Source organism: Thamnophis sirtalis, unplaced genomic scaffold, assembly GCF_051295495.1.
Source record: "Thamnophis sirtalis isolate CommonGarterSnake01/CBP01778 unplaced genomic scaffold, rThaSir2_p1.2 scaffold_4, whole genome shotgun sequence".
Classification (NCBI taxonomy): Eukaryota; Metazoa; Chordata; class Lepidosauria; order Squamata; family Natricidae; genus Thamnophis; species Thamnophis sirtalis.
In genome coordinates this window covers 142,742,629-142,756,206 of record NW_028261384.1, presented here as the reverse complement: position 1 = coordinate 142,756,206, position 13,578 = coordinate 142,742,629, and the positions used below count along the sequence as shown (strand labels likewise).

General features: G+C 57.1%; 2 protein-coding genes across 2 annotated transcripts in view; one reads left to right on the top strand and one right to left on the bottom strand.

Annotated features, from left to right (window-relative positions):
* Positions 1 to 8,927: 8,927 nt before the first annotated feature.
* Positions 8,928 to 12,498, bottom strand: NYAP1 (neuronal tyrosine phosphorylated phosphoinositide-3-kinase adaptor 1). The gene is given in 8 exon segments (XM_087715046.1): positions 8,928 to 9,388; positions 10,150 to 10,259; positions 10,621 to 10,830; positions 11,143 to 11,286; positions 11,289 to 11,552; positions 11,555 to 12,284; positions 12,286 to 12,395; positions 12,495 to 12,498. Coding segments are annotated over 8 exon segments (1,833 nt in total). The 3' UTR covers positions 8,928 to 9,127.
* A 981-nt stretch (positions 12,499 to 13,479) lies between these two features.
* TSC22D4 (TSC22 domain family member 4) overlaps positions 13,480 to 13,578 on the top strand; it is a 10,148-nt gene continuing 10,049 nt past the window's right edge. The window contains 1 exon segment of the mRNA XM_087715045.1: positions 13,480 to 13,543. Coding sequence (XP_087571171.1) covers positions 13,480 to 13,543 — 64 coding nt within the window.

Below are 13,578 nucleotides of genomic sequence, written 5' to 3'. Positions count from 1 at the left end.
GCTTCGCAAGGTTTTCTCGACCCAAGAGACGGAGGCGGCAGTGATTCTCACCCGTGCTGTAAATAAACCTTGCAGCCCCCCCAAACAGGGGTGGGAATTCACAGCCGTAGTGCGAGCGAGAGGAGGAGGAGGAGGAGGAGGTGTGCGGCCACCCTGATCGTCCTGGCACTTCCTTAGCAAGGGCGTTCAAACCTTCGCCCAGTCGTGCCTTTCCCAGATTGGCTGTTTTCTTCATTAATTTATGCATCAGGCTTTTCCTAAATCTTCCCCACCTGTGCAATGGTAGGCACGATGCCTTCTCGGAGTCCGGTGGCCCCTGAAACCCCTTTTGGGATGTTCTCCAATCCAGTTTGATTCTTTTCTGTGAAAAAAAAAAAAAAAAAAACTTCGTTTCCTCCCCACCCACCCACCTTTTTATATTTTGGAGTTTGTTAACCTCTTGTGACAAAATAAAACATCTGCAGGCAGCATCCCTTATCTCAGTGGTCCCCAAACTTGGCAAATTTAAGACTTGTTGGACTTCAACTCCCAGAATTCTCCAGCCAGCAGAGCTGGCAACTTTAAGACTTGTTGGACTTCAACTCCCAGAATTCTCCAGCCAGCAGAGCTGGCAACTTTAAGACTTGTTGGACTTCAACTCCCAGAATTCTCCAGCCAGCAGAGCTGGCAACTTTAAGACTTGTTGGACTTCAACTCCCAGAATTCTCCAGCCAGCAGAGCTGGCAACTTTAAGACTTGTTGGACTTCAACTCCTAGAATTCTCCAGCCAGCTCTGCTGGCTGGAGAATTCTGGGAGTTGAAGTCCACAAGTCTTAAAGTTGCCAAGTTTGGGAACCACTGCCTTATCTAATAACCTGGTTAAGGCCTAGAACACGGCTGCCCAATCTCGGCATCTTTAAGGCTGCTGGACGTGTACTCAATCCTGGCTGTGGAATTCTGGGAGTTGAAGTCCACAAGTTCTTAAAGATCGTTCAAGTTTGGGGACTCCTGGCCTGGGCTGCTGACTTACAGGGTACTAGAACCAGGTCGAAAGACGGGATCATGGACAGGAGGGACTCCGAAGAAAGTAAAAGACAATTGTGGATGCATCAATAATGCCGATTTCCAGAGCATTTCTTGAGTGCCAGAGCAGATGGCCTTGCAGAGCGGAGCAGATGGTGGGAAGAAGATCTCTCTACTACCTGCCCGTCTCATTTGAAGATCTCCATCTTGGTGTCTCTGGAGATTCTCCGTCCTCCAGGTCATGGTTGCCTCAAAGGGTTGTTTTTTTTTCAAGAGGACTTCCTTCTTTTTCCTTTTCCTTTTGAAGACATTTTGCTTCTCATCCAACAAGCTTCTTCAGCTCTGGATGGATGGCGTGGAATGGAAGGATTTAATGCAAAGAAGGACCAGGGGAGACAGGATAGCAGCCTTCCAATATCTCAGGGGTTGCCCCAAAGAAGAGGGAGTCAAGCTATTCTCCAAAGCACCTGAAGGACAGGACAAGAAGCAATGGGTGGAAACTAATCAAGGAGAGAAGCAACTTGGGAGGAATTTCCTGACAGTTGGAACAATTAATCAGTGGAACAGAAATTGCCTCCAGAAGTTGTGAATGCCCCAACACTGGAAGTCTTTCAGAAGATGCTGGATAGCCATTTGTCTGAAGTGGTGTAGGGATTCCTGCCTGAGCAGGGGGTTGGACTAGAAGACCTCTAAGATCCCTTCCTGTGATGTTCCCGTGGTTCGTCCATGAGGCCAATGTGGAGAAAAGACACGGACACGAGCTTTCTTGGGATGGAGCGACCCAGATTGGGTCCCTTTTATTGAAATAGGACAAAGGCAGGAGGAGCAATCAGCATGTGGTTAAAAACAGCCTGTAAAAGTACAATTTCTAATCTACTGCTCAGGGAAGTTCTGTCTATATATGGTCAAATCCTGGGCGTCATTGGTAGGGCACATCTCAGGATGTTATGTTATGAACTATCAGGATGTTATGGAGTTTTAGGAGTTTGTTTTCTCCTGTGTGGTTCAGCGTGGCTCTGCATGCCCTGGTATGAACTGGGCCATGAGTGACCCACACCTACACAAGGAACTATATTACAACACCTTCCAACTCTGCTATTGTATTGATTTATGTTCCCTGCGGACAGCTGGTCATTTGCATCTGTTTAGAGGGTTGTTGAGGCCACTTGGAGGTTCCCCCCCCCCCCTCCTCAGGGTCACCTGAGTGGTGCAAAGTGGTGAGGAGCCTTCCTGGAACTGTTGAAAGGCTCCTGTGTTGTGGAGCTGAGCTTCCTGCAGGATGTTTTCTGCCCTGGCTCCCTTCCCCGTTGAAGACAGGCTGTTGGGGATGAGTTTTTCTTGTCTGCATCTCGAAATGAAGGGTTGCCGGGATCTGCATTTTTCTTGGATGAGAAGCAAAATGTCTTCAAATAAAAAAAAACAAGAGTCCAGTTGGAAAAGCACCTTTGGGCCCCCCATCTTGGACATCATGGCCAACGGAGGTACCACTTTATAATGCCTTGGTAAGGCCACACCTGGAATACGGCATCCAGGTTCGGTCGCCAGGATATTAAAAAGATGTGGAGACTCTGGAAAGAGCGCAGAGAAGAGCAACAAAGAGGACTAGGGGGCTGGAGGCTAAAACGTATGAGGAACGGTTGCAGGAACTAGTTTAATAGAAAGAAGGACTAGGGGAGACACGATAGCAGCCTTCCAATATCTCAGGGGCTGCCACAAAGAAGAGGGAGTCAAGCTATTATCCAGGGCACCTGAAGATACCACAACTTTATATGGAGGGAAGCAACGTAAAATGAAGAGAAATTTCCTGACAGCAATAGCAATAGCAATAGCAGTAGACTTATATACCGCTTCATAGGCCTTTCAGGCCTCTCTAAGCGGTTTACAGAGAGTCAGCATATTGCCCCCAACAATCTGGGTCCTCATTTTACCCACCTCGGAAGGATGGAAGGCTGAGTCAACCCTGAGCCGGTGAGATTTGAACCGCTGACCTGCTGATCTAGCAGTAGCCTGCAGTGCTGCATTTAACCACTGCGCCACCTTGGCAGGGAGATCAATTGACCAATGGAACAGAGGTTGCCACCAGAAGGATGGTGCCCCATCATTGGAGGCTTTTAAGAAGAGTTTGAGCAGGAGGCTGGACTAGAAGATCTCCAAGGTCCCTTCCCACTCTTTTATTCTGTTACTATGTGTTGCACAAGACCCCCCCCTCAAGCTTGGCAAGGCCAGCTGGTCAGGCAAGGGCAACAGAGGGGTTGGTGCCACGGAAATCTCCTTCCTGATGGGGGGGTTATAAACTTTACCTTGCCAGCCAGGTGTTGGGTGGGGGCCCTTCTGGAGCAAATATAATCCAGGGGCTAATCTGGCCACCCACCCAAAAGCAATAAACTAGCGTTTCTCAACCTTGACAACTTTTAAGTCCTGTGGACCTCAACTTCCAGAATCCCCCAGCCAGCATAGCTGGCTGGGGAATTCTGGGAGTTGAAGTCCACAGGACTTAAAATCCCCAAGGTTGAGAAACACTGCAGTAAATCCTGGGGGAGGATTATGGCCCGTTTAAGCCCCGTGGACTTAAAGCTCCCAGAATTCCAGAAGAGGGAGGGGGGCAAGGCAGCTGGCAGGGGCAATGCTGTTCCCTCCCAGCCAAGGGAGCCGATGCCCATTGGCATATTCCCAGCTGAAGCACGGGCATCCAGCAGGGGAGGGGCATGGGAGCTGGCAGCCTGGGGTGGGTGGGTGAGGCTTCTAGGACAGCTGAAGGAGATGCCAGCTGGACGGAGCCCGCAAGGCTTTTAGAAGGGGTCCGTCTGGCAGAGAACAGGAGGAGAGGAGGCTGGGTAGGGTAAGGCAATCTTAGATGCCAGCTAGTGGCACAGAAGCCGTCTACTGTCGGCTCTTCAAGGCCTGGCATAAAGGGAGCCGTTCTGCCATCATTTCCCCACAGATGGGGTCCTGGAGGGGGGGGGGGGGCTTTTGAGACTGGCACCAGAGGCGTCACCCCCCCCCCCCGTTCGTGTTCACCCATGCCAAGGGAAGTGGGAGAGGCGGATCTGCTCAAAGCGTCTTTCCTGGATCACCAACCACCCCCCCCTCCCCAATTTCTTTTCCCATATGGGCCCTGCTCAACAGCACTGGGGGTGGGGGGGCACCTCAGAGGGCCCCTCCCTTCTTGTGTGGGGGGTGTCAGTTTTCCAGCATCCCCCACCCTCTCCCATAGAGGACACTGGAGAACGGGGGAGGCCCAATGCAAGTCACATTCCTCTGAAGGCAGAGGTTGATGGGAGGGGGGATTGTTGGACCCCCCCCCCTCTTGGAGGGCTGTTGAAATGTCCCCACAGATTAGGCCCAGTGGCACCCACGTCTCAGGGGGGAGAAGCTTGTTTTCAGATGGGGAGCCACTTCTGCCTACGATGGGGTCATGGGGGTGGGGGGGAGCTGTGTCCCCCCCCTTCCTGTGGGAGGCAGAAGGTGGGGAGGAAGCAGACTTTAGGGGTGGGCAGAGGACCAGGTGCTGCAGGGCGTTTGCCCCAGGAGGCTGGCAGAGGGGCACCGACACACCTGTCCTGGGGCTCTTAGGGAAGGATGCTGAGCACAGGGCATTTAGGCTTTGACGGGGGAGGGTGGGAGCACGACAGAGCCCCTCCCTCTTCCCTTTCCCCACCAACCTCTGACGCAACGGGATTCCCTGTTGGACAGGAGAACTCTATGCCAATAGATGCTCTCTGCCACAGCTCTGCGACCCCATAACTGGGTCTGGGAGGAGGGAGAGAGGGAGAGAGAGAGAGAGAGGAGAGAGAGAGAGAGAGAGAGAGAGAGAGAGAGAGAAGACTGAGAGGGATAAGTGAAAGAGAAAAGAGAGAGGGATAAGAGAGAAAAAGAGAGGGATAAAAGAGAGATACGAGGGAGAAATAGAGCGAGAGAGGGATAAGAGACAGAGGAGAGAAGGCAGACAGAGAAGAGAAAAGAGAGGGAGAAATAAGAGAGAGGCATAAGAGAAAGGGATAGAAGAAAGCGGGAGGGAAGAGAGATGAATAAGAGCGAAATAAGAGAGTAAGAGAGAGGGACGGGGACACACACACACAGCGCTCCTCCCATCTGCAATTTCAGATTTGTAAAATGCCCCCAATGCTTCCCCCCCCCCGCTTTCGGCCGCCCAAGATCCTGGAAGGCGCAATCCGCCAGGTGTCCCTCCATGTGCAGCTTTCGCAGCCAGCCTGGTGCCGCTTGGCTCACCGAGCCACACAGCTTTTGTTTCTGGTGTTTTGCCCTCTGCTGTGTAGTAAAAATATATGTCTATATATTTTTTGCAAAGCACCACAAATGCGACTGCGAGGAGAAGGGATGCGCTGGGAACCGAGAGCAGGAGAGCCCCTGTGGCAGGGCTGGCCTCCCCCTGGACAGTCCCGGGTCCTTCAACTTCCACGTGGCTAGCAAGTGTCCCAGCCCCACCCCGGACCTTCTCCAGCCCCCCCTTGGCCTCCTCAACCATGGAGAAGCAGCTTTTCTGCAGGGATAGGGGGCCACTTCGGATGCCCACTTTTCCCTCTCCTCCTACGGACTTTCGCTTCGCAGTTTGGGATGAAGAGCCTTGGGATTGGGTGGGAGAAGGGACGGATTCCCAGAGGGGGGGGAAATTGCAGGCTACAGGAACCATCTGCCCCATCAGGTGACCCCCAAGGACACAGACAGACCACCAGGTGCTCCAAGGACTGGGAGTCCTCCAGGATTGGGCAGCCTATAAATCTAATAAATTGAATTGAATTGAATTGGCTGGACGGATGGCTTCAGGGGGCAAACTGGCAAGGAGTTCTGCCAGTTTGCCCCCCCCGCCGTCTGGGCCACGGAGCCCACGGGGCACCCAGGCACACCAGCCTCGTTCCGTTTAGTGGCAGCGGGAAATCCACAAGGTCTTTCTTGGCCAGGGACAACAAGACCCATAAACAGGTGGCTGGAACATGGGCCCATATTTCCTTTCTTTTTCTCTTGCCCCCCCCCCTTAATCCCTTTTTTTGGTTTGGGGAGGGGGTGTTGCATTGCAAGCCTGAATGTCTCCCTTTGACCTTCTTGGTGGGAAGAGTTTACTGAAGAGAAGGGGGGGGGTGGAAATCGGACCCTCCCCTAGCTCAGCCCAGGGCAGCCCCCACCTTAACACCGGCCTGTGCTAAGATCACTCCATGGAAGGTCTTACGCTCTTATCGGGTAAGGGGGTGGGTGGGGAGAGGAACCCCAAGTGTATCTACCAGGGGCGTCCAAACGTGGGAACTTTTAAGACTTGTGGACTTCAGCTCCCAGAATCCCCCCAGCCCCCTTGCAAAGCTGAGACTTGAGCAAATGAAAGTAAACCAGAGAGGAGTAACCAGTGTGACAATTTTATTTTCTTTCCTTCAATTTTTTTTTTTTAATATATAAATACCCTCCCTTGAATTCCCCAGCATAAATATTTTTGCAAAGCAGTTTCATCTTTTGCTACACTAGACAATCTTGTGAAATATTTAAATTGGGGTGGGGGGGGGTTGGAGTGGGGGGTCAGGGGTGGGGTGGGAGGGTTGCGCGTCGGACCCAGAATTCCCCAACTGGGTTTCCCCCTCGTGCCCCACCGTGGTGCCGTTTCGGTTTTTTTTGGGGGGGTGGGGTGTTGCTTTTTCTCAATTTTTTTATTTTTGAAAATGTTGCTTGCTGTTTTCTTGTCATCCTAATTTTGTAAAACGGATTCACGCCAGCGTCGAAACTGGTCCAGCCAAGTCTTTGGGACGCTAACAGGAAAACTGGGGGTGGGTGGGGGAGGACAAATCCTAAAGGGGTCCGGAGCCATCGGAGGGGAGGGGGGTAATTTCAAAGAGGTTGGTCCAATAACCCTTCCACGGCTGGCAGGATTGTGCCATCGCTGAGAACAGGGACACCTGGACGCAAAGCAAGGACCATCCAGACCAGGGGGTGTGGTGGGGGGGCGAGTTCAAAGAGGCCTTAAGGCAGGGGTCTCCACACTTGGGAACATTAAGACTTCAACTCCCAGAATTCCCCAGCGAACTCTTAAGACTTGTGGCTGGCTGGAGAATTCTGGGAGTTGAAGTCCACAAGTCTTAAAAAGTTGCCAAGTTTGGTGACCCCCCCCCCTGTGTTAAGGTGGCGGACGGCCACTCGTCTGGAATAGTTTGGCGTCTCCTGCTCGAGCAGGGGGTTGGACTAGAAGACCTCTTGAGGTCCCTTCCGGCTCGGTTCCGATTCTGACACCCAGCCCGGGTGGCACAGGGAACAAAGCATGGGCGGGCACCAGAGCAGATGGGAGGCTGTGCCCGCAGCGTGGCACGAACTGGGAAGGCCCCGCCCGAGCAGCTGAAAGGATGGAAGACCACTGACCGGTTGCCGTTAGCAACGCCAAATGCAGGCAGGGAGGAGGCTGACCGGTGGCTTCTCCCCCCCCCTTCCTAAGACTGGCTGTGTCCCCCCCCCCCAATTCCTCGGCTCTGGAACGAGGCAAGACGGGCTAGAGAAAGCGGGGTTCCCACCCACGTGCGGGTGAGGGGCTGAGCGCATGTACATTGAGCATAGAATGGGGGTTTGGCACGAGTTTCAACCATGGTCTACCCTGTGTTTGACCTGCTAGGACCCCTCAGGAGTCCCCGCGTCTCCCAGAAGCCGGAAGAGGGATCCTTTCTCAAGTTTGGCGAACTTTTAAAACGGGTGGACTTCAACTCCCAGAATCCCCCCAGCCAGCAACGCTGGGGGCAATTAAGAACCACAAACTTCCTGCGAAAGGACAGGGAGTTAATTCACCCACCTCGCTTGTCTTTCAACAACCGTAACAAAACCCTCACTCCGTAATTAACAACCGCAACAAACTCTTTCCCCCCCCTTGCCCAAAATCAGATCCAATCCTTATTTTCCCTTCAAACTTTCTACTTTTTTCCGGGTGGGGGGGGGGGAAATCATTGGTTTCGGGACAAACCGGCTAGTAAAAATGGAAAAAGACTTAACGGCAAAATTGTCGTCTCCAGCAGAGAGAGAGTTGATCCCCCGTTGGTCCCCCCCCTCTGAAAGGGAAGGGACTCCGGAGTGGGAGGGGGGGGCATTTTATTTATCTGCTAACTGCTTTGCCACACACACACCCACGCGCCCCCCCTCCCCAATTTTGCTTTTCCATCGGTTTTGAGAGTTTGGGAAATGGCGTTTTAGGATCCGGTCGCAGGCCCAGAAAAAAGCTGTTGGGCTGGATCTGGAAGAGGGCCACACGGTCAAAATTCGAACGCCTTGGCAAACTGACTCCTATTTATGACGGCGTCCCGGGGTCACGTGACACCCCCCCCCCCTCTTGCCACCTTCCGACAAGCCAAGTCCATGGGGGAAGCCAGATTTGCTTAACGACCAAATGAGCAACTTGTCAACTGCACTGATTCCCTCAACGGCCGTGTCAACAACGACGGTCGTCCAAGGAGGCGGAATTCACTCAACAACCGTCTTGCTTGGCAACAAGAAATTTTGGGCTCAATGGTGGCCGTAGGTCGAGAACTACGTTGACTCAGGAATGATTTCTCCGCTCTCATCCACTGGTTTCTCTTTCCCATTCTTTCTCTCTCTCTCTCTCCGTCTCTCTCTGAGTTCTGGCAGAAGAAGAACTCGGCCCCCTCGAGTCTCCACATCCACACGGCTTCGAAAATGGAAGGATTTGAACGGGGGGGGGGCTCCAAAATTGGCACACAGCCCTTTTCCCGGGGGCGTTTGTTTCAGGGGTGGAAGAAAAACCGGTGTGGGTGGGTGGGGGGCTGTAGCTTTTGGCCCAGAAGGGACTCCTTAGCCCACACGTAGGACCCCAGCCTCTGTACTGCCCCCCCCGAAGACCGGTCAGAGATGGTCCACCAGTCGCTCGGCACCAACGCTGCGGACAGTGGTGCTTCCGGCGTGCCCGGCTTCTGATGCCCAGGTCCCCCTGGTGTGGAGGCGAGGGGTTTCTCCGCCTGCCCGGAAGAAACGTGGGTCCCGGCGTCCTTCCAGCTGCCGTGCGGGAGGGGGCAGCCCCCCCCAAGTCTCTGGAGGGTCCCCAGCGGGAGACACGCGGCCGGCGGTCAGCCCTGCCACCCGTCGGGCTCGGCCGGCACAAGGCACCAGTTCTCGGGGCTCAGCCCCTGCCCGCTCAGATGGCCGTGTCCCAGAGCACCGTCTGCTGGCGGCGGCAGGGCGGCGTGCCCGACTTGCGGCTCTCCGTGCTCCTCCGCCAGCTGGGCAGGATGGGCATGCTCTCCTGCTTGCAGAGGCTGCGCTCGGGCGGGCGGTGGCGGGCCTTGATCTCCTTGCAGAGGCAGCGTTTGCGCTCGATCACCTCCAGCAGCTTCCCGTCCCTCTCCCGCGAGCCCTGCAGAGCCTCCGGCGGGGGAAGCGGGGCGTAGGGCAAGGCCTGCAAAGAGGAGGGGGTGGTGGTTAGGAGCCCAATTGGAATGCCCTGCCAGCCTGCGTGGCCTTTGCCACCCACCCACCATCGGCTTCCGGTCGGGCATCGGGGCCTCCCTCGCAGGGGAGAAATCTGGCAGGAATTGGGCAGGAAGGCTGTGGGCACACGCCACAGGAAGCAGTTGGTGACTGAAACCAGCCCAGCCGGCAAACCTGCTTTCAGAAACAAGTGGGGGGATCCATGTGGCCCTGGACACCACATACCCCGAGACTGGGTCCACCAGGGTGGCCGATGCCCCTTCCCCCATCCTTTGCCCCCTCGGGCACCTGCTCGATGGCTACTCTTCTGCCGGCATCTCCCTGAGTCGGACGTTTCACGACCCAACTAGGGAACGTCATCCGTGTCGGATGACGTCCATCAATTATCGTGACACTGATGAAGTCCGCTAGTTGGGTAATAAAATGTCGACCAAGGCCAGAGAGCACCAAGGAGACCCTCAATTCTCCTCCTGGCACTGCTGGCCTTCCCGGGTGGTGCCCTGAAACCTCTGCAAGGAAACCCCCCATCCGAGAGACCCCCACCCCTCCCTCCCCACAGCAGACCTCCTGGGCTTCCACATCATTTCCCAATCCCTGAGCTAATGGAGCTTCTGCAAGTCATCTCCTGCCTCCCGGCGGCTTGTCCCATGGAGCTGGGTGGGCTCTCCCCTCCGCCCTGAGCAAAACCTCCCCCAGGAGCCCCTCCCCTTTCTCCCCCCCACCACCTACCGGGCTGCCAGGATCCCTGGAGTGGCTGCAGAGCCTCTGCGTGTGGGTCACAGCCTGCCGGACGCCTGAGGTGGAGGCCGAGCGGCCCAGGAGGTAACCACCAGTGAGATCTGGGCAGGGGGTGGAAGGAAGAGACGGCCAGTCCTTTTGCCCAGCTGGCATCCCACCCCCACAAGAGCCAGGCTGTAGGCAGGAAGTGCCCCCCCCCTTCCCCCATAAAGCAGAATCCTGCCCTCCGGCCCCTTCAGCAAAGAGGGAAGAGAGAGAGAGAAGGGGGAATGTGTGTGTGTGTGTTGCCTGCTGCAGTCCTCCTTCCCCGGAGGGTCAGCGGCCTCTTGGCAGCTGCATTAGGGAAACACCCCCCCCCCTGCAGCCCCCAACCAGCCAGAGACCTACGGGGGATCCCCTGCCTCTCCCCACTGGCCAAGAAGGAAGACCCCCCCCCCCCTCCAAGCTCCACGGCTCACTCACCTCCGTTGCGGTGACAGGCAGGGAAAGTCTGGCAGGGGATGGGCAGGTTGGTTCTGCTGCCGCCGGGCGTCTTGGCTGCCAGGCACTCCAGGGGGGGCGCACGGACCGGGATGCTGGACTGTGGGTGGGCGGGCACAACCTTCTCCTCCTTCTCCAGTTTGGGCTGAGCGGCTTCGCTGCCCTCCCACGTCTGGGGTCCGTCTGGGAGCTCTGCGAGGGCAGGAAACGGACGGGCAGAGGAGGGGGCACCGGCAGAACGCCCAGCTCGGCCCCCCCCTCCCCATGCCCTGCCAGAATGATGGGGCACAAGGACAGAAATTGCCCCCGATAAAATCAGCAGACAAACCCCTCGGAAACGCCAAGTGGGAGAAGACCCCTCCCCGCAAATTCCACCCTTCAACCCCGTCTTCCTGAGCAGCCCCCAGTTCATGCCCCTGTCAAGGCCAAAGCCCCTTCCCCCCCCCACCCTGGGCCTCTCTGTCTCCTTCCCCCCTCGCCCCCAGGACCCTCGCCCGCCCTTACTGTCGGCCTCCTTCCCCTTCCGCAGGCCGGCCCTCCGGTGCAGCATCCAGCCGAAGGCCTCGTCCTCCGCGGCCGGCCGGGGGCCGCACTCCTCCCCGGCCACCACCTGGTGGATGCTGGCGAAGGCCCTGTCCCGCAGCTGGATTTCACGGCCGAGGAGGCCTTGGTGCCCAGGCTCTTGACGCTCTCGTACGCCGGGGGGCGCTTCAGCCCCGTGCAAGGCGCCGGGTAAGTCCAGACCATGCCCAGCGGGGGCGGCTCGGGCAGCGAGGAAATGCGCTGCACCTGCCGGCACGCGGGCAGGGGGGCCGCCCGGCTGCACAGCATGCCCTGCAGCACCGCGATCTCCTCGGCCTTCGGCTCGGAGGGCGCCGTGTGGGTGGTGACCTTGACCGCCGAGTAGACCATGTGTAGGAGACGGCCGGCTTGTCTTTCCCCGGCAGCCCGGAGGAGGCGGAGGCCGCTGGCGGGGCCGGGGTGGGGGGCGGCTTCGCGGAGGGGCAGATCATGCTGTGAGAGGCGGGCAGGTCCTTCTCCGGCTTGCTCTGCCCGGCCGGCTGTGGGGGCAGCGGCGTGGAGTGGCTGCGAGCCCGTCCGGAAGGCGCCAGGGCCGGGTTCTCGCCCCCCCGCTGCTGGTGATGGCTGGGCACCTGGGGGGTCATGGGGGCCGAGGGGGTGTCCTTGGGGTGGCACAGGACGGGCAGCTTGGAGCCGTCGGGGGCCTTGTAGCCCTTCTTGCCCTGGGGGAAGGCCAGCAGGGGGGCCCGGTGCTGCAGGAGGTTGGGGAAGGGGGGCGGGATCTCGCACGGGGAGGTCTTGCTGCCGGGCGCGGCCTTCGCGGCCTCCTTCTTAGGCGGCCGATGCCCGGGGAAGGCCAGGGCTCCGTTGGGGCGGGGCTCCCCCCCTTCCTCGGTCAGCGGGTACTTCATTTCTTCGTAAATGGCCTCGCTCTCGTCCGAGTCCTCGTCCGCAGCCGTGACTCCTTGCGAGGGAGGCCCGGGGCCCCGGAAAATGTCCCCCACCATCTCGATGTAGACCGGCTCGTCCTCCTCGGCATCGGAGCCCTTGGCCTGGCTGTGCGACCCGGCCCGGCCGTAGCGCTGCAGGCCGCCCGCTGGAGCAGGACCCGGGAGGCGCCCGGAGGTAGGTCTCGTCGAAGGAGACGGAGAGATGCGTGTTGGGGCTGCGTTTCGGCTTCTGCGGAGGGACCTTGCGGGCGGCCTCTCGGCTCTCCACCCCGGCCTTCGGGCCCCCTGGCGGAGAAAGGGAGGAGAGGATGGCAAAAGGGCCCCCTTCCACACCCACCCAGGAGCTGGATGAGGACCCCCCCCTTTCCCCGAGAGATCAGAAGCCCATCTCTCAGTGTGACAGGATAAGAGAGCTGGAAGGGACCCGGGAGGCCTTCTAGTCCATCCCCCTGCTCAAGCGAGAGACCCCACACCATTCCGGGCAAATGGCTGTCCAGTCTCTTCTCAAGAGTCTCCAGTGATGGAGGGAAACCGTCCCACGGATTAATTGATATGGGATTATAGAAAAACAAGAGCTGCGAGGGACCCGGGAGGCCTTCTAGTCCATCCCCCTGCTCAAGCATCTTGGAAACCTCCAGTGACGGAGCACCCACGACTTCTGGAGGCAAGGAGTTCCCCTGGTTAATTGTCCTCACTGTACCCAGGAAGTTTCTCCTTAGTTCCCCGTTGCTTCTCTCCCTGATTAGTTTCCACCCATTGCTCCCTGCCTTGTTTTCTGGTGCTTTGGAAAACAAATTGGCCCCCTCCTCTTTGTGGCATATTGGGAGAGAGCCGTCGTATCCCCTTCGGTCCTTCTTTTCATTAAGGGGGACGACCCCAATTCCTGCAACTATGTTCCTGCCTGCAGGACCCCCCCCCAATTATCTTGCTTGCTCTTCTCTGCCCCGACTTCCGTGTGGCCCTAAATCCTGACCCCTCCGACAAGTCAGGCCACTGACCACTTTCTCTCCTCCCTCACCTTATTTGCCCCGCTCCGATTTCCTTGGGGGAGGAGGTGGTCGTGGCCCCCCCAATCTTCCCTCTTGCAGGGGTTTCCAACTGCCCAAAACACTTGCCGAAGTTTTGAACAAGCCTTAGAATTATTCTAAGATCAATTTATTTTATTCTACTCTTTATTTCTCCACCCACCCCTCCATCAAAGCCCAACGGCTGGGAACAAGAAACGGAACCCCGTTAAAGAACAGAAGTGAGACCACTCATTTCAAAGGTCACGGGGGGGCAAAAGTGGTCACCCCCAGCCCCCCCTCAGAAGGGGAGAGGCCAGGGGTGGCAAAGCTTTTCGGCACCCAGTGCCCAAACTAGAACGGGCATGCATGTGTGCACGCCAGAGTGCCAGAAACCCAAAGACCGGCTGGTTGGCACACATGTGCCTGGTTTTTTTAAACCATTTTTAACCATTTTTCAGGGC